Source organism: Hoplias malabaricus, chromosome 5 (assembly GCF_029633855.1).
Source record: "Hoplias malabaricus isolate fHopMal1 chromosome 5, fHopMal1.hap1, whole genome shotgun sequence".
Taxonomy (NCBI): domain Eukaryota; kingdom Metazoa; phylum Chordata; class Actinopteri; order Characiformes; family Erythrinidae; genus Hoplias; species Hoplias malabaricus.
Window position 1 is genome coordinate 11,035,869 of NC_089804.1, and position 24,454 is coordinate 11,060,322.

At 40.1% G+C, this 24,454-nt stretch overlaps 2 protein-coding genes across 5 annotated transcripts in view; both read left to right on the top strand.

Moving 5' to 3' along the window:
• Positions 1 to 14,168, top strand: part of baz2a (bromodomain adjacent to zinc finger domain, 2A) — a 28,128-nt gene extending 13,960 nt beyond the window's left edge. For 3 of the 4 annotated variants that reach the window (XM_066670316.1, XM_066670315.1, XM_066670318.1), the window contains exons 16-30: positions 28 to 102; positions 203 to 371; positions 595 to 657; positions 843 to 987; positions 2,078 to 2,763; positions 3,133 to 3,328; positions 3,555 to 3,710; positions 4,637 to 4,791; positions 5,291 to 5,356; positions 7,773 to 8,059; positions 8,241 to 8,376; positions 8,952 to 9,098; positions 9,245 to 9,471; positions 9,829 to 9,972; positions 10,707 to 14,168. In XM_066670316.1, the coding sequence (XP_066526413.1) occupies positions 28 to 102; positions 203 to 371; positions 595 to 657; positions 843 to 987; positions 2,078 to 2,763; positions 3,133 to 3,328; positions 3,555 to 3,710; positions 4,637 to 4,791; positions 5,291 to 5,356; positions 7,773 to 8,059; positions 8,241 to 8,376; positions 8,952 to 9,098; positions 9,245 to 9,471; positions 9,829 to 9,972; positions 10,707 to 10,866 (2,812 nt within the window). In that variant the 3' untranslated portion in view covers positions 10,867 to 14,168. The remainder of the gene's footprint in view (positions 1 to 27; positions 103 to 202; positions 372 to 594; positions 658 to 842; positions 988 to 2,077; positions 2,764 to 3,132; positions 3,329 to 3,554; positions 3,711 to 4,636; positions 4,792 to 5,290; positions 5,357 to 7,772; positions 8,060 to 8,240; positions 8,377 to 8,951; positions 9,099 to 9,244; positions 9,472 to 9,828; positions 9,973 to 10,706) is intronic. The other variant, XM_066670317.1, reaches the window with a different exon arrangement.
• Positions 14,169 to 18,415: 4,247 nt separating this feature from the next.
• LOC136696224 (aquaporin-4) lies at positions 18,416 to 24,226 on the top strand. The gene is made up of 6 exons (XM_066670425.1): positions 18,416 to 18,430; positions 20,957 to 21,151; positions 21,962 to 22,123; positions 22,557 to 22,721; positions 22,940 to 23,020; positions 23,619 to 24,226. The coding sequence occupies exons 1-6, from the start codon at positions 18,416 to 18,418 to the stop codon at positions 23,832 to 23,834; spliced, it is 834 nt and encodes a 277-aa protein (XP_066526522.1). The 3' UTR covers positions 23,835 to 24,226.
• The last annotated feature ends 228 nt before the right edge of the window (positions 24,227 to 24,454 follow it).

Sequence of the window (24,454 nt, forward strand, 5' to 3'; positions counted from 1 at the left end):
TAGTTGACTTTTTTTCTGGATATTCAGGGATATTGACAATACACTGGAGAACATGGCTACCTACAGAAAGAATAAGTGGATTATTGAGGGCAAGCTGCGCAAGTATGATTTTATTTAAATCTATTTCTCAGATGAGCTTTTTTCCCCTGAGAATCTGATATCAACTTACCTACTCTAAATGTGTGCCGTTACTATTTATCAGACTGAAGGCTGCTTTAGCACGGAAGACAGGCCGCTCTGAAGAAGAGTTATGTTTTGAGGAGCGGAGACGTAGTTCCCGGGTTGGTATGACGGAAGACAGTTTAGAGGAGAACGGTTTGCTGGAGCGGAGTAGCCGACGCCGGCCCAAAGAGGAGCCAAAACTCACAGAGGTGAAGATATGCTTTTCATAGGCCTTAGGTTTATTATTCTGTGGTGCTTTAGTCTGCTGTCTTCCTGAAGCAAAATCTTCATAGTAAGATAAAGCTACTGCCTACCACTTCAGTTAAAATATCAACTAAATGTAGTGATTAACATAAAATATAATCATTGTTATATGAATGGACAGTGAATCTGAGGCAGCAGTGCAATAAAATGCTTTATTCTTCCTTGTAGACTGAAAGTCCTAACAATGCAAGTGTTCCTGAACTGGAGCGGCAGATTGATAAATTAACTAAGGTAGGATTTTCAGAAAAAAAAGTGTTTGGTTGCAGCTTGCAAACAGTGAACACAGTTTGCACAAGGTGTTTTCAAGCCAGGCTTGAGAACTTGATGGGTTCAGTTGAAACACAGTATAAATATGTACAGGATACTCAACAAGTGGACTAAATTCATATGATCCATCTAATGGTGTTCTTTTGCAGCGACAAGTTTTTTTCCGTAAGAAGTTGCTGCAGTCCTCACATTCTATGCGAGCCATGCTTTTGGGGCAGGATCGTTACAGACGCAGGTACTGGTTGCTGCCCCATATTGGAGGTGTGCTGGTGGAAGGGCCAGAGGAGATCTTGGGTGAGTACTTTTATTTATTGTTGTGGTGGCTTCACACAGTTTATCTAGTGTGGTGAAAACATACATGATGATAAGAGATCACTGGTATGACATTTCATTATGTACAAACATACTTACCATGACAGGTAACAAATTTTCAGACAATTGTTTTTATTATTTAGGATAGGTCTAGTGCACTACAACATGTAGAGTCACTGTCACACAGCTCCAGGGTCCTAGGGTTGTGATTTTGAGCCCTGCTCCCGGTGACTGTCAGTTAGGAGTTTGTGTTCTCCCAGTGTCCGCGTGGGTTTCCTCCACGTTGGTAGGTGGATTGGTGACTCAAAAGTGTCCGTAGGTGTCAATGTGAGTGTGTGTCACCCTGTGAAGGACTGTTACCCCTTCCATGGTGGACTGGATAAGAGGATACAGACAACGAATGAATGAATAAGCATAAGAAACATATGTTAATCAAAGCACTGTTGTTAGGGGGAAAAGGAACTTGCCCGCATTATAACTAGAAGTTCCAGATATTAATTGTTAGTTATTAGATATTAAATTTTATTAAACGTTAAAGACATTACTGTTTGTTGAGAAGGTTTCATGCAATAAGTAGTAATCATTGTGAATATGAATGTACTTTCTTGAGTTCTCAGTTTATTATTAATTTTGTGGAATGTACTGCAGCCCTTTCTATACTGTTTATAGGTTAACTGTACTAGAATTAGAATCACTGTATTGGTCACTGCACACAGAGTGTGCACACAGAGTTTGTTCTCTGCATTTAACCCAATTCGTCTAGTGATCCACACATTTACACACACTAGTGAACTTCAGTCATGATGTGCCGGCTCTGGGGACTGAACCAGCAACCTTCCAGTTAGAAGCCCAGTTCAGAATATATAACTATATTAGTATTCAAGTACTTGTTTATCCTCACAGTTTATTTTTTAATACATGTATATTTCCTTTTAGTTTGTTGTTTACACTAAATTTTGATAATCAGCTGATATTTGTTATTAGCTATTTGTTATTAACAGATGTTTTAGAAGTTTTATGCAAGAAACATACATATTCCACTTTGGACTCAACCTGGTTTTCTTCCTTGCAGCCTCAGATGACGTTCTGGTGAAGGATGTGCCGGTTACCTCAGTAAAGAAAGAAGTTTCATGTCCAGTGAAGGCGGAGATCAAAGAGGAGCCCCCGATGTCTCCTGTGCCCAGTGTTACCAAAATGTCCCTCCCTTCTTCCCCTTCTCATTCCACTCCATTTTCTCCCTCTTCCTGCCTTTCCCCAGAGGTGGACCCTCTTCCAGGCGAGGCTTCTCTAATGAGTACCCCTCGAGGAAGGGGTCGCCCCCGCAAAATCAAACCCGAAGTAGAGCTCCATCTGCGCACCGTCAAGAACCGCCGGCGCAGGCGCAGCAGCAAATCAGGTGGTGAAGATTCCATAATAGGGGCAGGCCCTGACTCCAAAATGCAAGATCTCTCACAGTCAGCCTTCCAGACTTGGCTCAGCCAGCCCCAGAGTTCTGTGACTGCTGACACACCAGATTTATCATCTGGGGCGGACCAGAGTCAAGACATGAGCCAACCCGAGGATGGTATGAAGGAGCTGGCAGAGAAGAGAGGACAGTGGTTCAACCTACTGCCTAAGGAGCCGTGTGACGAGGTGTCTCTGTCCCAGCCTTGTCAACCCTCATCTACCTCTATGTCTCCCACTAAAGACGCACCTCTTCCCCCGAGTGACACACCCCTTCCTCAGAGTGCCACACCTCTTTCTGGACCACTCCCACAGGTGAGCGCTGCGAATGTTTAACTGAAAATAATTTTGGAAATGTTGTTATATGTACATCAGATGAGTTGGTCCTCATTGGGATTAACATAACATTCAGTGTATGGAAACATGTTAAAATGTTTATGTACCTAGTGCTGGATAGTATTAATTTTAAATGGTTTTAGTAGATACTTTGATGTTAATAATATTTGTATATCTGTCACAGTTTGTGATTGGAGTATTTGTATCTTCTATAAATAATAACCAGCAATGTTACATATTTCTGGAGATCTAGATTTTATTTGTGTGTATCATTTAAGTCACAGATTTTCCTCTTCTCTGTATATATTGTAATTATTTTATAATGAGTGCTATGTATTTGTGTTGCAGGCTGTGACTCCCCCTCCTCAGGTATGCCCTACTGTAGCCCTCAGGCCTGGGAGGAGGCGAAGGAGAGGCAGTGGTGCTGGCCGTGGGCACGCTCGGTCCGGAACAGCTAAGAGAAGGGGCAGGCCACCATCCTCTCTCTTCCAGGAGCTAGAGCAGAAGTACTTCACTCAGCTTGTGGCCAAGCCCATTCCACTTGGTCAGTGCTTTTGATTATATTTATATAATATTATATATTAGTATAATATTTTGAAGGGTGTCCATTGCTTTAAGTTTACAGTTTATTTGTAAGTTAAATAGAAATGTTATCTTCTAAACACTTGTAACAATAACCCGTTAATTGCAAATGGATGTTCCACGATGCTGCAGTGGATGATGTCCTAGAAAGACTGTTGTAGGAGTTAACACATTTGTTCTTTTTACAGCTATGGTAAATGGCTGGTGGTGGGTAAGCAATCCTGAAGAACTGACAGCTATTTTGACTGCTCTCCACCCTCGTGGTATCAGAGAGAAGGTTCTCCACAAGCACCTCACCAAACATATGGAGTTCCTGGCAGAGCTCTGTGCACGGACCATGACTGGTGAGTCATTACTAAGGAGTAGTTTTTAAACATATAACTAGAGCCTGACAGATTCAATGCTGTGCAAAAGTTTTAGGCACATGCAAAATATGTTGGAAAGTAAAGGTTACTTCAAAAATAATGGAATTAATTCTTTATTATTTGAAAGAAAAAACAACAATGTACAATAAACGAAAGAAAGTTGGTATTATATGTGATGACATTTGCTTTTTTTCCTCTTAAATGTTAGTCCTAGGTACAGTTCATACAGTTTTCTATAGAAATTAGGTGGTAGGTTTACTGAGTGTCTTGGAGAATCTGCCACACTCCTTTTAAGAAGTTGGATTGTCACATTGCTTTTTTTTTATGCAGTTTCTTTACAGACATACAATTATTCTTTTTTGTAACATTATTATTAATGGTAAAGTAAATCTGAAAAGATTTTGTACTGACTCCATAATGCATAATTAATAAAATAAATATCTATAACAGAATTTGTACTGAAAAAAATAGAGGGCGTGAAACATTTGCACAGTACTGTATATTTTTGGTGGATGTTTCAGACCAAAACAAATGTATTAGTATAGTCGTGCTGATCAACAAGTCACTCCAATAGCCGAGGGCATGAAGATTAAAATAGAAAATACCTGTCTTGAAACACTGGATGTGGCGTCCATCAACGGTGCCAAAGCAGATGGCCAGCTTGTAGGTAGCGTTGTTGAAAAAGCTCCTAAACAGCACTACCTGATGTTTACACTACTCTATTTAACTGTGTTTTTCATATTTTGTTTATGTTAACAATAAAGCACTATTTACAAAGTATTTGAAGTAACTGAAGATGGTTGCCAGAAATTCCTATGTGTCTGTGGTCATTTTGTTTGCACTGTGGACATTAAATGGTCCATAACTGAATTAATGAAAAAGTCCTTTGCGTGTTGTTTTGTCAGACCCCATATTTCAGCAAAAAGACGTTGGGGGGTTGCTGGAGGCAAAACAGAAACCATGGGAGGTGCAAGAGCTGGCCATGCAGATTGACATTACTGTCCTTCAATGGGTGGAGGATCTGGAGCAAAGAGTGCTGGGTGCTGATCTTCAGCTTAAGGTGAGATAGAGCAGGGTTGTTTTCTAAAGAGCATGAAGAGATTCCAATTCATCAGCATATGCTGATTATTGCAGTGGGTTCCACTTTTGTTCAGTGTATCAGTCTAGCAACTTGTAATTATATGAAAAGTACAGCCATTATTACATGCTGCTAGTACAAGCATGAACATTTTGTCCCACAGCCCAAATGTAAAAACCTTTCGGTTTATCAGATTAATCTGTCATACTATTATAGTGCATACTTTTTTTTTTATTATTATTATTTTTTTTTAACCCCCACAGCCCATTTGATTAATTTGTGCTTGGTTAAGATGCCATAGGCCCACTAGGGCTGCAATGCATTCCGTCATTCATGCGTGTTCCTGAGCTGATTGAACAGCAGAGGGAGCTGTGTATCTGTGTGTGTGTGGGGTGGGGGGGGGTGTGGTCTGGCTTCATGTATGGGCTGGGGACAATTGGCACAGCCATTGCATCATAATGTCCACACTTTATATTCAAAGATGGCTACCCCAAGTGGACAGAGCGACACTGAGAGTGCCGCCGAATCGTCAGCTGAAGGATTTCAGGTACGATAACCAGGGTAGGAGGGGGGCCTTTTGAGGCTATAACCATCATGACAAATACAAACAGAAATTCTAACATGGAAAATCTGAAAGATTGTATCACTTTTGTGATATGCATGTATATGTTTTATCATTTGGAAACGATGCATTGTGTATCAGGGTTTTATTGAAGAAACTAGGGAGATTGTAACCAGGTAACCTGCTTTTAAAGAGATTGGTTAGTAATCTGAATGTCAAAGTGCCATGATGGTTAAGTCTCTGTTTCAACCTCCAACAAGAAATTTAAACAGAAAGCACTTTTCCTCTTTCTTTAACCTGGTGTTCCTTTAGTACAGACCTTTCCCCCTCCTGACACATTCCTTTCACGTTTTCCTGTCTTCAAAACAAACCATTCAAAACTCAGTTGCAACACTGGGTTACTCTATACCATTTATCACTTTAGAGATGACCATAGGACCACCGCTGAACAGATATTTGGGTACATTTAATAATAGATATTGTTTTACTGACTAATGGTTCCATCAGAAAATATCATGTCCATGTATAAATCTCGAATGGAGGCAGTTATGATAGCATTTTTTGATGGATGGGAAATATCCTGTTAACCAGTCATTTAAATATAATCATAAATATTACGCTCCAAGTCAACTGTACAATTCCTCGAAGAAATAATTACATTTGTTTACCTTGCTTATGGATGCTAAACTGCACGAGAGACCAACTTGTACAAGGCAACAGCACACACATTATTATTGATATAGTGGCTCTGACAATACATTGTGGGAGACATTTAAAGGCTAAGCACCACTTAATGGGCCTCCATGAATATTTCACATTATTTTAGTTACTGACATGAGTATGAATTAAAATGAAAATAGCAGCTTAATTTGCTTTAAAACTGACAATTTTATTAAATTGACGAAAAAACCCGAGCTTGCTACGGAAATTCTTGAACGCAACCATGACGTCACCGGTGGACAACAGCTGAACAACTCTGCGGTAAAACACCGTTATGACTGACTGTTATGACAGTATCTAGCTAAATAACCAACATTATTCATGACAATAGTCTAGCAATAAGCCAAACTCAAATTTAGAGGTACCGTTATTCTTGTAAATGTGATCGAAGTCGAACTCGAATTCATCCGACACTATAAACCTCCGTAATGCAGCTATGTAGCCGAGTATAATCTGAGCCACCGAGTTTAGCAAGTCAAGCTAACGTTAACTAACACCAGCTAAAACAGGTGAAGTAAGTGTACTTACCCTGTTTACCTCCATGTTACAGAGGCTCTTGAACACCTGTCGTTGGTGTCCTTACATGCCCATATTGTTGGAAAAGCGCCAGTGAAATGAGCTACAGATAACGGAGTGAGCGGATGGTCCTTTCCAAAGTGCTTGTTTAAAGTTGACAAATTTAGTCCATTTTCTGGATATTTTGGGATCTTTGGGTCATTTGTTCACAGATGTCCCACTGGACATTGAATTATTGCAGCCAAAAACAACACACCTTTTCGTCATTTTGCATTAAATTAAGTGCAACTTCTAGAGTTGTTGTCCACCATCTACGTCACAGACAAGACGCCTATTAGAGTTTCCTTTTTAAACCTTATTCCTTAGTAAGACATAACATGTTTTCTTACCATCAATAAACACAAGTTAGGAACTCAAATTCCACTGTATTTATTTGTTTGACACTTTCATAGAGCTGGTGCTTAGCCTTTAAGTCTCATAAGCCCATAAATGACTATTGTTATATAAATTCAGATCCTGTGAATTCCTTCAGTACTACTTCTTCCCACCAGTCTAGCACACCTTCATACAGAGGTTTCATGTTATTGACAGTGTGTCTGGTGTCCAGTTGGGTCCAGTGTCCTCATGTTCTCTTTAATAAGTACATCGAAAATGTTTTCCTAAGTCTGCCCTAATTTTAAAGTAATGAATAAGTGCTCCAGCTGAAAACTCGGGTAAAGCACTGCTGATTTTACTGACGGCAATCACGTGATGGTTGTTTTCTAGGTAGAGTCTAGAACTGTGAAGTGGTGCCCTGCATGCTTGTAGTGTTGGATTGTAATACCTGTAGGGTGCATGTACAAGGAGATTAACATCATTTTTAAACGTCATTTATTAACCTGCTAACTACTAACTCCCATGTTAATATTATTGCTTTTCTGAAGAATATCTTGTCAGTGTTGGTCCTAGATGGGTTAGAGCCAGTAATCTGTACCTACAATATGCACCTGAGTGGCTGATTAAAAATGCCAGAGTATAGTACAATGTAGGGTAAATGGCATTTGTAACCAAAGTACGGCACTGTCGCTCAGCGGTGAAAAGGGCTTGATTTTCATAGATAAAAGTAGTTTAATTGAAATGTCATATTCTTTTTCTCTTTTTCTTTTTTTGTCTTCTGCTGGATTAGACGTACACTGCACCAGAGCCTGACTCTACTCGGGAAGACCTGCAGTATTATGAGCACGAGGTGGACCCTAGGGATGACTGGATGGTGAAAATCAAGAAGGAGTGGTCGGACCTGCTGCGTGTGCCCTCCAACCCACTGGACTTGGCTGTTCTGCGGCTGACCAACCTGGAGAGGAACATTGAACGCCGTTACCTCAAGGATCCACTTTGGACCTTATCTGAGGTGGTACGCTTGGCCCCACTCACACCCCCACCGGGAGGAGATGAGATGCCCATGGATGCTGTCAGGTCAGTTACAATAATGTAACAAAACATATTTTGATTTAATTACTTTTCATAACTGTAAGGGTCTGCATTTGCACAACCACTCAGCTTCAAAACACTGAAAACCTGTGTTCTCAAATATGTAAAATGCTGTGAATGATACATGAAGGATATTTATAAGCAGACAACCTGTGTGTGTGTGTAGTCTGGAGACTGAGATCACACCCAGACTGAGGACTTGGAGGCAAGCCCTGGATCGCTGCCGCAGTGCTTCTCAGCTTGCCCTGTGTTTTCTGCAGCTGGAAAAGGCCATTGCCTGGGAGAAATCCATTGTTCGAGTGGTGAGAGCACTGTCTGTCACTGGGAGATTTGTCAGTAATATCTTGGCAGAAGTGTACTTTTTTTTTTTTTTTTTTTTTTTTTTCTTCTTCCTTCCCCCCTTCTGCTCATTAATAATATATTTTACGTGTGTGTGTATATATTGTGTATGTATATATTACATTTTACATATTTTTATTTAAAACATGTAAAATGTAATATATACATTACATAACACTTACATACCTTAGCAAGAGTTAGTAGATAAAGCTCATTTCAGATGCCCCCAGAAGCATCTGTGTAATGCTTCATTTATTTAACAGAAGCATCACACAAACAATAAAACAAAGAGAGGAACTCTGGCCAATTAGGGCATTTTTGCCCCTAAACGTTCTAAATGTGCACTCTTAGACTTTTGCATTGCATTTATTGTGCTTACAGTTATTTAAAAATAAATTCCTAAGTATTTAGATCTCTATCACTGCACTGATATGCCATAAACCTATCCACAGAATATTTGCACTACTTATATTGTGGTATTAGACTAGTACCTAGACTAGTACCTTTTCAGCACTCAGTTGTGTGCATGTGTCCACAGACATGTCAGATGTGTCGAAAAGGTGATAATGATGAGAGTCTGCTGTTATGCGATGGCTGTGATCGTGGGTGGCACATGTTCTGCCTGAGGCCAAAGGTCACTGAGGTGCCAGAAGGAGACTGGTTCTGTCCCACCTGCCTTTCTAAGGTGATACTGACTAGAATGAAACTCTAATTCCTTTCAAAATGTACCTTCGATATTAGACAGACACAAGGTATTAGTGTAATATCTCCTGTTTCCATTTTGGTTGTAGTATTTTTATTTATGCTTGTTTTGCCTGTCTGGTGTTTCAGGGCTTGGGTGATGGTCCACGTCCACAGCGATCGGCCCGGCAGAGGTCCAGTGCACGAAAACGGCGTTTCGGCTATGGCATGGAAAGTTCTGATGACGAGGACGGGCATAAGCGGAACTTGAGTGCACGACCGAAGGAAAGCCCTACCCCGTCTAGTGGAACAAGTCAGTCTCTTGCCAAACGAAGACGCATGGCTACACGGAACCAACCCGACCTCACATACTGCGAGTGAGTTTGAGTTTTAAGGAGTATCTTTTTTTACAATTTTCTTGTGCCCTTTGTTTTTTGAGCTTTATGTTGGAATGGACTTTTTATCCATACTTTTCAACTTTTCCAAATTCTTTCCATGTTCTGTAAATAAACTCTGTTCTAATGTAGAATCTCCATAAACCTATTTTTATTATTGAAATGCTGCATCTGATTTTAAAAAATAATAATAAATGTAACCTCCCAAGTTTTTGTGTGGGTTTTTTTTTTTTTTGTAATGTTTTATTTTCTGTTAATCAAACAGGAAAATCCCAAATTTTCAGAATTGAGACAACCCCCTTCTCCCTCCCCATCATACCTTTTTGTGTGAATTTTCAGGATCATTCTGATGGAGATGGAAGCCCATGCAGATGCCTGGCCCTTCTTGGAGCCAGTCAACCCCCGACTTGTGCCTGGATACAGACGCATTATTAAAAACCCTATGGACTTCCTTACAATGCGTGAAAGGCTACTACAAGGAGGGTAATAGAGTTTGGCTATTTGTCACATTCTCAGTTGAATAAGATTGGAAACAAATGTTTTTTTTCTTTTTGACAGTTGGGGGTGGGGTCAGGGTAATTTCTCTCAGTGAATGCTATTGGCTGATGTCTCCTGGTTCTGTGACTTCTCACCTTATTGATGGTCTATGATCTGCCTACTAGGGGAATCCTCCTTGATTCACGATTTGAGTCGGGATAGGGTCATAGGATCCACTGTTTACAGCAGGTCCAGATCATAGGGATGTGTGATATACATTTGGAAATATTCACTACAAGAAGTCGTTAAAACACTGATACTAAGTCTATTCTGAATCATTTGCCAAAAGTTGATACTTACAGATGCCCAAAGAAACGATTCGTTGCAGGTATACATTTTTTGCACCCTCCTACTTCTGACAATGCTGCGATGCCATAGAAGACAACTTTTGTCAGTGCTACTCTGGGCTCAGCACTGCAGAAACTGTGTTATGTAACTTTGTGGAGGATTATAGGAAACAACCACTACCCCCCTCCCTATTGATTTCAGTACAGGGCTGGAAAAATGAACTAGAAGAGGGGAATGTCCCTATTGTTTCTTTAAGGATTTAGGTTATTCTGTAGATTTCGTTTATTCTGTTTTTATATTTAAATAATCCAAGTTCTTATTCCTAATGATTATTAGCAGTGAATAATGTTTTTGAGTACCCTCTCAATAATGTTGTTGGTCCTATGTTGCAGGTATTGTAGTTGTGAGGAGTTCGCTGCGGATGCTCAACTTGTCTTCAACAACTGTGAGCTCTTTAACGAGGATACATCAGAGGTGGGCATGGCCGGCCACTCCATGCGGCGCTTTTTTGAGAGCCGTTGGGCAGAGTTTTATTCGAACAGTGACAAATAGAGGCCTGCTACTGAGCTGATGTAAGGAAAGATTTGAATGCCACATTCAACCCCGTGTTTCTCATTAATACCAAGACTGATTCTGGAGTCATCTCCAGTCCTCTGTATACATATGTGTAGATACATGTATAGATTTGTTCTGTTAATTTCAAGCCCAGTCTTTTTGTTGTGTTTTTTTTCTTCCGCCTGTTGTTCGGGGTTTTTTTTTTTTTTTTTTTTTTCTTCCTCCCAAATATTTTTGCTTGGGTGCATAGAAAAAAAATCCTATTTTTAATTGCAGTTTTTTATTATCATTACTTTCAGCAACTCACAGTTACACGTCACACCAGTTCTTGGTCCGTTTTCATCAGGAATCGTGACTTCTTCAGCTTGTTTTACTCATGTAAAGTGGTTGAAAGTATATATTTCGTCTGTCGGTTCAGCCATAGTGACTGTAATGCTTCTGACAGGGCCTGCTTAGACATCTACCTGAACACGAGCATAGATTTCCCCATTAAAAATATCATGCTTCATTTTCATCTTGCCAGGTGTGTCCCTTGGGGTGACAATGTTAATGTAGTGTTTTATCAGGTCTAGAAACTTTTTTTCTCAATATATATTTTATATTATTATATACTCTATATGCTTAAAACACATTAAAACCCTGAGTAGCTGGGATTATTTAATAGCAATAGCCTGTAGTGTATGTGTACAGATCACATCGTAGGGATGTGTAGATGACTCATGAAAAGGCCAGTAAAAGATGAGGAACATTTTATTCTCTATAATACTCTATAACCTGTACCTTCCCGACCCTTCTCCTTGCTTGTTGTAAAGCTTTGGTCTTGCCTCTTGAATGAGTTGCCTCATTTCCAATTTCCTTTGAACTTTTAATCGGCTAAGCCCATTGTTTTATCAGAAAAACAAGATGTCTTGACAACAGCAGAACATGTTTTGACAGCACTGAAGAAAATGGCCGCCTTTTTGTTTTGGTTCATTTTTTATGGAGCCTCTGCTAGCTCGGTGTAGCAGTTTTAAGACCTTTTGCCTCTATATATAAATAGTGTGTTGAAAAGTACTAGACGGATTGATTATTGTTGTAAGTGGAAAGGTTATATGTGTACATTTGGAGCACAGATAATAGATAGCATATTTAGTGATACTCATTCTTCATCAGAAGAAGCAGATCAAATGTTCTTGTGTTTTTGAAAAGAACAAGAACATTTTCTGGGACATTCTTAATTCACCTCAATATCCACAGGTAAGAGTAGAATATTTGATGATCTTGTTACAAAGTGTGGACCTGAGTATGCTTAAAACTTGGACTTTGTCTTACTCTATGAAAGACTCACTTGTTGAAATTTAAAATGTTGGCCCCCATTTCCTACAATGCAGAGTCTCCTTATTACTGTTACTATCAGTGGAACAAATGGCTCTTCGAACCTCATCTCCTTCAGCTTTTTAACATGGCTAACATGTAAGGACAGATTATTGATTGTTAGCCATTGTTTGCTTACCACACGTCTGAAGACCTCACATGAAATTATTCAAGGAAAAGCTAGCTTAATGCAAATGCTTATAATACTTCTCTCACAGTTTCACTGAAAGTTTTCTGTTGACTGTAATTAGTTAATGGATGATATGGCACTGGGGCTATAGCAGCATGGTTTCTTCTCAAGAAAACGTGACGAGTAGACTTCTCCGTGTTAACGTAGTTTCTTACACTGAACTTGTCCCATACCAGAACGTGCATAATTCACTGTGTTCATGGCGACACGAAAGGGACTTTTTTTTTCCTAAAAGAGTGAAGAAAAAAGTACTAAAAATGTACAACCAAATGTGGTGTTTAGTGAATTTTTAATAATGTACAGTTTTTGTGACTTTAAATTTGTTCCTTTCTATATTTTTAGGACCAATATCGTTTTTAAGAGGCGGCATTAAAGTACCATGTTGTTTCAAGGTGATGTAACACACGTGCATCTGTAGAATGTACTGTAAGCAGAAATAAAACCACATCCGTAGAGAGTATCTTTTCGCATCTCATTCTTTATCAGCTGGTGGAAAAATAGAGGAAGTGTGTTTGTGAACCAACTTTAAAACAAACCAAAACCCTTGCAGCTGAAAACATGCGCAGACACCATCAGTGTTAGCATGCTAGTCTTTTGCACTTGGGGAGAGTGAAGTTGACAGTGTTAATTGACAGTGGGATATAAATCGTCCAGTCCCTAAAGTAAATGGGAAGATTAAGTTAAAAAAACAATGCTAACTAAGTTAAATATACCTATTTTTAATATGATAAAAATCCATCCTTTTACCATTCTCCTCCAAGAATGTTAAGCGGTCATATGACATAATGCCAGCAGCTCCAAAAGAGACTGGTTCAAATGTCATAAAGGACACATGTATTTACCTTCCCCCTCCCAGTTTGAAAAGTAAGCTTCTTCAATACATATTTCACCATCTCTCTAAACCAAATAAGTACTGAAAAATAATAGTACACTACAGAATTTGCAAGCGCACTCAAGAATAAGCAGTAGTTTGAGCATGGTTACATTTATAACAAACCCCACTGCATCCCCTTTCACTTTGATGAGCTGCATCCAGATGTCTTCATTGCATCACAAATAGGGCTTTAGACACTAGATCTAAAGAGATGCGTGATTGTATCAGCAATTATGTCATTACACCGTTAAACATTAATGTTCTAATCTCGACACAACAAAAAAAACAAGTACATGTAGCTCACCAAACTCTCAGATTCCCATTCATCTCTCAGCTGCTAGCAAGCAAGAGCAGTAGGGGGCCTGCTGTGCTTTGTGGAGGTTTTGTGCTCCATGTCTGCAGCACATGCTGCAGAATACACAGCTGTTTCCTTCAGCTGAAGCTGCTCTGCACCTTAACAAAAAAAAAAGGCAGAATCCTTATAGTTATTTGTTTGGAGTATTGTTCATACAGTGTGTCCAAGAATTTGTAGACTCCCTTTAAGATTAGTGAATTGTTACTTTCAGTAGCTAAACAGACATTCAGTTTTGCAATATCACTTTGTGAAAGGTAACCATGGCAAATGTCGTGGTACACACCCCACCCACTCCCGCTCACCTCTGAGCACTTGAGAACTGGAACTTTGGAGTAATTAAGTACCATCAAATACCTTTGAGTTGTGGTGGTATTTGTGCACTAGAGCCAATCGTTCTCATTCTCACATAAATATTACAGAGACATCTAATGTAAAGCCTTCTCTGAAGTAAAAAGCTGTAGCTACAGCAGAGGCAGACAATCTACTTCAATCTTAATACCAATAACTAGATGTCCTACCGTTATGTATATGGCTAAATGTTACGAGGCTGAGCAGTGCTAAAAATAAAAATGTTTATTTGAACTTTGTGCAGGTGTGCTTCTCTCTCTCCCGCTCTCTTGCTCGCTCACTCACTCTCTCTGTACTCCAGTTTTCCCTTAGCTGGCAGTTCAACATGAGCGACTGTGATTGATGTGTATTGTGTGGTTCCGGCCACAGTGTTTGTATGTAAGTGGGTGTGCATGTGTAGTGTGAGTGTCAGCATTCTATCTGTGAAATGGCCTCTCCTAGGGGGGGTAAAAAAAAAACTTGGGCCAGCAAGTTTCCAGCCTGCCAAACCCACCGCCACTGCAGCTCATCCACAGAAGGCTTAACCCTACAAAAGAGGGGATCACTACTCCACAAAGTGCCAACAAACAGTAATCCATCTCATAGAGGGGGGGCGCACACACACTCCTTTTATGTCTCACCTAGCTCTAGATGAAAAGTGCTATTTTACTGGTTAAGATGTTATCGCATGCACTCCTGAAGGTGAAAATGGTTCTGTGAAAATGTAACCCACACTCTCACACCCCCAAACACCCCCCCAAATACTCTCATCATACTTTGTTCCTGATTAAAGGATGGGACCTAAATGTAATCTGGACCCTGAAGATATTGTATGACAATTTAGCATTAGCATTATGTCACTGAATGCCAAGGATTTTTTTTTTAATTTCTCATGTATCTGTTTGATAATAGCAACATTCCTGATTGGTGATAAAGCATAGACAATCTGTTAGTGCTCATTTAGGCTACAGCTATGGCTGTTCTTTTTAATGAGTATACTAATTATCATTGCTAGATTGCAGCTGTGTTTCTGAGGAAAAAGAAAAAAAACACTCGCTCCTGCGCAACTCTCACTAACATACCACCACCTCTGAAGTCTTGAATATGTCCCCTGCAAACAATTACAACCTCAAATCAATTAATATTCATCCACAGTCATGACTTTGTAATGTGTGCAGCAGTTATTTGTGTTTTGTCTTGCTGAAAAATGCATGCATGTCCGTGAAGAGAAAGTCATCTTGATAGCAGCATATGTTGCTTGAAGAACTGTGTACTTTTCTGCATTAATACTGCCATCACAGTGATGACATCACACCTTTGCCAAGGGCACTGACTCAACCTCGTACCTTGACATACCTTGGCCATTGGACTTGGGGCTGATAACAGATCTTTTTGTCTTAGGTCCCGAGCACATAGCGTTTATTTCTTTCAAAATGAATCTGGAGAACTGATTCTTCTGAAAACAATGCACATTCCAGCTATGCGATTGCTCTTGATGTAGCACCATCTGAGGGATCAGAGATCACAGGTGTTCAGCTTAGGTTTCTGTCCTTGCCTTTTATGAGCTGGAATTACTCCTGCATCCTTGAATCATTTAATGATGTTACACAGTGCAGAGGGAGAAATATGTAAACCCTTCCAGTCTTTCTTTGAGGGTTCTTTATGTATTTTTTTTTCATTAAGATGGTATTTGTTAACCACCTTAAATTGCCCCCTCTAACTTTTCTTGGAATGTGTTGCAGGCCTGAAATGAAGGAATGTATATACATTAACAAATGAAATGAGGTTGACCAGATGCAACATTAAATGTTAAATTAAATTCAAAGTAAACGTAAGAAACACTGCAATGTTTAAATGATCTGTGGAACCCTGACCATTGAAAGACAGGGTGAAAGGTATGAAGAACAACAGATGGACTACAGTTTAGTATATGATCCACCGTGGTAGAAAATGGAGCTGATAAAACAGACAAGTGGAGAAACTAGGAGGTGGTCGTAAGGTTATTCTGATGGTGTAGTGGTAAGTATGGGATGCTCTGGTACTATTTTGTTTCAAACACCATAGGAATCTGATACATGAAATAAAAGCCTCCATCAAACCAGGCAATTTTATAATAACATGTGGCTGCCTTTGCTAGGAGGATAAGACTAGGCCAATGATCCATGGCAAAACCCACACAAAATAGTTCACTGACTACAGAAATAAGCCTTTGTTGTTGCCACCCTGATCCGCTGACCCGAGTCTCATAAAGAGGAAAGGATTGAAGAGGAAAGACAAGTGGCTCTGCATTATACAAATACATTTTCTATGAAAGAACAGTCTCAGATTCTTCTATATGCTCTACAACCTCATTCAAAAGTCATGAAAAGTGTACACAATGTAGAAATATTAGTGAGTTTTTGAAGTGTTCATGATTAAGACATATTTTAATCTACGTAATTAATGGGTTAAATTACAGATGTAATATGAAGCAATACACAACAAAATAATGAATCATTCATTCATTACAGATTCATTCATCTGTAACCACTTATCCAGTTCAGGGTCGCAGTGGGTCTGGTACCTACCCAGAATCACTAAGCGCAAGGTAGGACCACACCCTGGAGGGGGCACCAGTCCTTCACAGGGTGACACACACTCACACATTCATACCTATGTCCAATTTTGAGTTTTCTGGACTGTGGGAGGAAACCCATGCAGACACGGGGAGAACACACCAAACACCTCACAGACAATCACCTCAAGCGGGATTTGAACTTTCAACCTCCAGGTCCCTGGAGCTGTGTGACTGCGACACTACCTGCTGCACCACCGTGCCACCCCTGTTAATAATTATTAATAACAATTTTAGATATCCCATAGCTACGTGGGTTTTCTCCAAGCGCTATGGTTTCCACCCACGGTCCAAAAACACAACTTGGTAGGTGGATTAGCGACTCAAAAATATCCATAGGTGTGAGTGAGTGTGTGTGTGTTGCCCTGTGAAGGACTGGTGCCCCCTCCAGGGTGTGTTCCCACCTTGCACCCACTCATTCTGGGTAGGCTCCAAATCCACCACAACCCTGAACTGGATATGCGGTTAAAGACAAGGAATGAATGAGTGAATACTCTGCATTACTAAGGCTAATGTTGTTTAACACTATAGACACAATGTGTGTCCAAATTGGACAGAAACATGAATGTAAAATATGAAGAATTGTTTACATTTTGTTTTATTTATGTATTTATTTATCCATCCATTTATTCATTATCTGTGACCCTTATCCAGTTCAGTGTCACAGTGGGTCCAGAGCCTACCTGGAATCATTGGGCGCAAGGTGGGAATATACCCTGGAGGGGGCGCCAGTCCTTCACCAAGCGACACACACTCACACCTACGGACACTTTCAAGTCGCCAATCCACCTACCAACGTGTGTTTTTGGACTGTGGGAGGAAACCCACGCAGACACGGGGAGAACACACCAAACTCCTCAAAGACCCGGAGCGGAAATCGAACCCACAACCTCCAGGTCCCTATATTTATTTAATATATATTTATTTGATAGGGGAAAGTTTTTCAGTTTTCAGTGAGCTGTTTAATGTCTGACAGTGTGTTAATAATCTTATAATATAAAAGACAATTTTCTTAAGTGTTTTCTATGCATTTTTCTCAGTATCGATGGGATTTGATAGGTGTTATAGCGTCATGGCAATTTTCAGTTCAGACTTTTCTATAATGTACAGATTTATGAAGTATGAGAGGATTTCATCATGGCAGAAGTTGGACAGTTTTCAGACCTTCTTGGGCAGGTTATGTTCATCTCATCTGTAAATCCCCACTGGAAGCAGACGTCCAGCTGTGAGGCCACACAAAGGCTGCCACAGCAACTGCATCACACCAAAGAGGCTGTTGCCTGGCAATAGGAACAGAACCTTATAAGTGGAATGATGAAAGGGAACTGTGTGTGTGTGTGTGTGCGTGTCAGATGGAAACATTCTGGTAAATAGATTACATATACATAGTGATTAAAACGTTCATTTTTTCAAGTTTGACTATTCTTGTTTTTGTTATTATTCAAATACATTTAGGGAGAATTCAAACTCACAGCTGAGTCCAGTCACTGATCAGATCCACTACTGATCAATTTCACACACTATGTTCTTATCATGATTTGCTGATTATAAAATTCATATAATATTACATTTATTAAAAATGTAAACCAGGATACTTCCCATGTTCTGTATTTTAGTGAGCGGAGAGGACTCTTTGATGTTGTCAGGATGTCCTAAAATCTGTCGCTGTAGAAACGAGGAGTGCTTTGTAGGTACTGATTAAGATGGGGGATGGCCTCTGCATTCAAAGTCCTCTTCACTGGAATTAATGAGACTGTTTTTTAATTCGCTTACTCACACACACACACACACAAATATACAAACATAGAAGGATAACGAAACTCTGAGCTCAACATGACTCTACGGGAGGTAAGGACTCTCACTAGACAGAGTGAACAGATCACTACAGTTTAAATAAACCGGAGCCAAGTCTTTTAAGTAAACTCAGATGATGCTGTTGGCAAGCTTTTGGTCTCGTTGTATTCTTGAAGTAACAGCTGGCTTTCTGTATCCAGACACCATGCAGATTTTTAGAGAAATAACCACTAATGTAATAATATATTAATAATGTGACGTGTTCTTTCTTGTTTACGCAGAGGGAGGTGCAAGCATGTTTTTAATATTCCTTTTAAAATAGACCTGACCTGTTTTCTATTCCTTGTTAGCAGTTTTCTTGATTGTGAAAATGTTTTTCAGTGTGACACTATGGCCAAAAACCAGCCTGGCCACGTATAATTGTACTGTTATATATTATGAAAACATAACTGTGAAAATATCATTATATATCGCCTAGCTGTTTCTAACCCTTAGCATTTTTAAACCGTCATTACCCCATCTAGTGATCGTCACTGTTCTGGAAATGGAAGTTAAATAGAATATGGTCCTGAGCTTTAACTCACTGTAGTAGTGGGGTTGGGGGTAAAGTGATTTACTGCTTTTCAGTCTGTTACAAATTTACATTTACATTTTTATTTATGCCGTTTATAACAGATGATTTTGTCCAAAAAAGAACTTTCAAGCACACTTGGTACCTGACAGGTGCCAGTACTGATAGCTAAGACCACAGAATAGTATAATACTGGACATTTCAGTATGCGCTAGATTAGTGTTTGTTTAAATACTGTACGGAGTGATGGGTGTTCAGGGCAGTATGGTGGTGGTACTGGTAGTGTCGTTAAACTAAGCTCCAGGATCGTAGGGTCCTGGGTTCCGTTGGTTTATTCCAGGTTCTCCAGTTTCGTCCGACACAGTCCAAACACCCATGCTGATAGATGGATTAGCTATTCAAACATGTCCACAGATGTGAGTGTGTGAGTGGCTTGGTGAGTGTATGATGTCATGTAATGGATGGTACCCTGTCCTTGCATCCAAGATTCTAGGTAGGCTCCAGGCCCACTCTGATCAGGATGAAGTGGTTATAGAAAAAGGGAATGAATTATGGTGCTTTTCCGCTGCATGGAACCTACATGACTTGGCTCTTTTGCTTTTCCACTGGCCATTTCTGGAACCTGGTACAAGGTACTTCCTTCAGCCCCTGCTCTTTTACAATTCTAACCGAGTCGAGTAAGTAGTAAATTTTGACATATATACCCTACAGAGCACTGATTGGTCAGCGAGACCTGTCAATCACCACAAAATGCAGAGCTCCGCCGCTTGTAAAATCTCTTTTAGTTATGGCAGCTTTCACATTTTTGTTGCCCAACTCACAATGGCAGACCGTAACATTATCTAAAGGTGTTTTGAAGAGGTTTAAACACTCTTTGGGTTGGTGGCCCACGTAAATCTTCAGTGAAAGCCGAACGTGCAACAAAGAAAACTGATCTGTGAAACCGATCCATGTTCAGTCCAAACAATACACAACGAGTTAACTGCACCTAGCTTTACTGTTGGCATTGTTGTGGTTTTCAAAGCCTGCAGTTCTTAGAGATGGGGTCTTACGATGTCACTGGTTCCATTTCTCTGGAGAGCTGTGCTAGTGGAAAAGCGATGGGATAAACCTGGACTGAGCTGAGCCGTGCCGAATCCCATGCACTGGAAAAGCACAATTAGAATGGTGTTCAAGCTGAGTTTGATGACAGGGGTTAGACTCCACACTCCTGGCTCCAACAAACTTCCACTGGTTGTCCCAGCAGTGAAGAGTTCTGATGCTTATCTACATTACTACTTGAAGAATGTTGGGTCAATTCTTGAGGCTCAAAAGTTATATAGGGAGGGGTGGGCTCAATCTTGGCATTTTAGTTGAGCATCTGATTTAAGCAGCTACAAGAATCCAGTTAAGAGAGCTCAGCAGTGCAGTGTAAACTTTTGAAGAATTCACAGACATGCTGCCAATGTTTTTGGATCATTTGCAAAAGCTAAATGACTCTTGGTTGCACATCCAAGAATCCAGCAATCCAACAACGGTACCTGACCTCACCAATACTCTTGTACCCATTCTGAAGCATTAGAAATTAGAAACTCTCTTGGCTTTAGAAGAAATTGTAGGGCATCACAATATATCTACAAATGTTTGGGCATATAGAATGTACTGAGTCAAGAATCATGTGGATGACTCTGAGGGTAATAAAATAAACCCTGATGTGTCTATCAATTTATAGGATATGAATATGAATTATACCTACTCTGTTCACTTTAAAATCATACAATCAGAGATGCCAAACTGTATGTTATTATCTCGTACCCCCTAGGCCATATTACTGCATTAATTGAGTGAATTATAGTTCTTCTTTGGATTTCAGCAGAGAAAGAAACCTCAAAATTATTTATTCCAGCTGTGGGGACTGCAGTTCTAAAAACTACATGTGTTTTTTGTAAAGCAAAGTTCTTTATCTAAATATTTTTATTTTTCTAAATTCTTATATTATTTTGTCTAACACATAAACCTTTCTGGATTAGGAAGTGAAGAGCCGTCAGTTTTGGCGAGGCATGCTGGCTGAGGTACTTGGGTCTTTGGTCTTTGTGTCAGCTGTATTGGGCTCCTCTCTGCCAGGCTCTGAGGAAGCCTCCACTGGACCTCTGTATCCAGCATTGGCTGCAGGCATGGCAGCAGTTGGTCTGGGACACTGCTTTGGGGAAATCAGTGGGGCTCAGGTGAGAAATTCAAACCTACTACTCCGTTTGTTATCTACTGCTGTTTGCTTGAGGGGGATTCCACGACAACTTCTAGGCCCTGGCTTTCAATTGACTTCCATTTTAAAAAAGCATGCAGAAGCTCAGTGTGATTCGTACCTCAAATAGTCCTACAGATATGACTCTTTAAAGTTCGCCACATCTAAACTGATTTTACAGTCTGTGAGAAGGATGTGAATGGACTGTGTCAAGTCGTGGAGAACTCAATATGATCATAGTCTCTTTCGCCAAATTCAGAACAACTGTGTTCAGTCTCTGTTTATGCCATGGAGTGGGTGTCATTTGAGAGACCTGTCAAATCTATTCAAGCATATTAATTATACAGAACTTGAATGTAGGGGCGGCACGGTGGCACGGCAGGTAGTCATCCCGCTCTGGGTAACTGTCTGTGAGGAGTTTGGTGTGTTCTCCCTGTGTCCATGTGGGTTTCCTCTGGGTGCTCTGGCTTTCTCCCACAGTCCAAAAACACACATTGGTAGGTGGATTGGTGACTCCGTAGGTGTGAGTGAGTGTGTGTATTGCCCTGTGAAGGACTGGCGCCCCCTCCAGGGTGTATTCCTACCTTGCACCCAATGATTCCAGGTAGGCTCTGGAACCACCGCGACCCTGAACTGGATAAGCGCTTACAGATAATGAATGAAAATTTGAATGTAGAAATGTGTGTTGAACAAAAATATGTGATGGGACTAGTCTGGCTCTAGGTGAGTTGAAGCGGCATAACCCATGTTTTACCAAGAACTCTGCTCACTCTACCCTCTTTGTTCATCTTAGGTGAACCCTGCTGTAACTTTAGCCTTACTGGCTACACGGAAACTCGAGGCGCTAAGGGCAGTGGTCTATGTCTTTGCCCAGTGTTTGGGGGCCACTCTAGGGGCAGGTATCTTCTATTTGGTCCTGCCTTTAAAATCCACAGCAGAGATCTATGTCAATAAGGTATGAGTCCAAAGTTTCAGAGTATATATATTCTTAAAAAAATTAAAGAATTCTAAATTGTGTAAAGGCTGTGATTATATATGGAGGCATGGCAAAGTGCCATTAAATGCTACTGTGCAATAAAAAGACGAATCAACTCCTACCAGTAAAAAATAATTAAATGTTTTGTGTTGGTTTATTTACACATTATATGCTTTATTATGAGTGTTGTATAATTATGAAAGTCTTGGAACAGTGTGTGGTTTTGGAGGTAGAAAGAAAACTAGAAAACTGAGAAATTTAAAACGAGTTCAGGAGCACCACGATTATGTGCAGTCTGACCTTGGTAATTGAAAGTATAAATTCGATTTTTGATTTTGATTGGAATTTGTTTGTGGGGTTGGCTTGTCCAGTTCTGCCTCTTGTTTAAAACACACATACCCAATCATAATAGGTACCACTGGAAGTGAATGCTGGGCAGGCATTGGGGACAGAGATACTAGCCACCTTTCAGCTGGTATTCACCATCTTTTCTGTGGAGGATCAACGCAGGAGAGAGGGAAATGAACCTGGCAACCTGGCCATCGGCTGCTCCCTTAGTACTGGAATCTTTACTGCTGTGAGTTTGTGGATGTTTGTATAACATTTGAAGGAAATGACACAACAATTTAAATTTTCCAACACATTTAAAATGCTAATATTGAATGTAGCATATGTCATATTTTTGTGAATAGTTAAGAAGCACAACTCAGCTAGTGCAATTTGAACGGAATGGTTTGTATATTTTATGAATCGCAACCAATTGTAAAACATCAAATGTTATATGTTTGTGCACAGGGAAGGATCTCTGGTGGCAGCATGAACCCTGCTCGCTCTCTTGGACCGGCCATTATAGTTGGATACTGGGAACACCACTGGGTGAATCATGCTTTACAGTTTAATTAAGTTGTTGGTTAATGTTCCCTTTATATTTTCCAACATGATCAGTTCTAGAAATAAACAGTAATTTGCGTGCATTCAGGGCACAGCTCAGTCAGTGTGTCACCAGTCGGGGGGCAGGGGCTGGGGGTTATGGAAAGAAGGAGATATTATAGGAGAAGGGTGGCAAGTGGGTCACTAAAACACATGAGAAGGAGGAAGATGAAGAGGCAATGGGTCAGGAAAAAAAGACCTGAAAAGAAATTCAAGTGTGAAGGAGGATGACTCAAAAGGACTGTTCTTTTAAACAGCATAGGTTCTCTGTGGATGAGTTTATTTTCATTTAAAACAAACCAAATGTGTAATTTAAAGGAACGCTAAGTAAGATTTGGTATCTCCACACAGTTGCAGAGTGCAATTCAGTTTTACAGCACTCTCCTGAAATTAAGGGATGGGGAGGTTACATAGTGAGGTTCTGCAGTGCTGAGCTTAAAGCAGCTAAGACAGAGGCTCTATTCTCTCTGTCACAAGTCAGTGAAGCATCAGAATGAGTAATATCTATAAATTTAATAACTTCCATTCATTTTCTACTCTCCAGGTGTACTGGATCGGGCCAGTGTTGGGTGCAGTGTTGGCCGGGGTGTCTCATGAGTTCTTCTTCGCACAAAGTGCTTCAAGGCAGAAGCTGGTGGCATGCCTCAGTTGTAAGGACATCGAGATAGTGGAGACAGCCAGTGTGTCTCGTTCATCTCTGTCCACTGTCACACAGACAGCTATGAGAGCCAAGCAGGCCAACAAACATGAGCACAACTGAATCAAGGGAAAATACTGACAGATATGTGACATGCTCAAATGTTTATAAATGTTTGTAGACACCCCTTATAACTAGTGAATTCAGGTGCTTTAACGTGCACACATTGAGGACAACGATCAAATGAGATGCCCTGGAGCAGCTGCACATGAGCTTAAGGTCACCATGCACAATGTCACATGTGGGTTACATTTCCTATAACTGAATGGCTAATTATTTTCAAAGAAATATTCCAGCATCTAGTGGAACACCTCGAAAAGTAGAGGCTGTTTCTGCAGCAAAGTGGGCAAAGAAATTATATCCCCTTAGTTTTAGGAGAAATGTTGGAAGTGTCCACAAACCTTGGTAGTGAATCATCTTTTTATGGTGGACATGGTTGGACATTACATGGGTTGACGAATTGAGATTTTATTTAGCTTTATTAATATTATATTACTCTGTAACAAGTACCATGCAAAAAAAAACAAACAAACAAAAAAAAAACAACAACCCTGAAATATATTTTAAGTAGAACCACAGACTCGCCACACTTTTCCGTGAGGACGGAATTTTTGATTAATTTTTAGGCTTTAAGACCATGTATATGAATTACTGAACTTATTATATTGTACAGTTATATGGAT

What these genes read in the sequence shown, in the direction of transcription:
- LOC136696224 (XM_066670425.1), top strand. An exon ending in CAGAGATCTATGTCAATAAG is followed by an intron (nt 22,124 to 22,556) that starts GTATGAGTCCAA and finishes CAATCATAATAG; the next exon opens with GTACCACTGGAAGTGAATGC. An exon ending in GTACTGGAATCTTTACTGCT is followed by an intron (nt 22,722 to 22,939) that starts GTGAGTTTGTGG and finishes GTTTGTGCACAG; the next exon opens with GGAAGGATCTCTGGTGGCAG.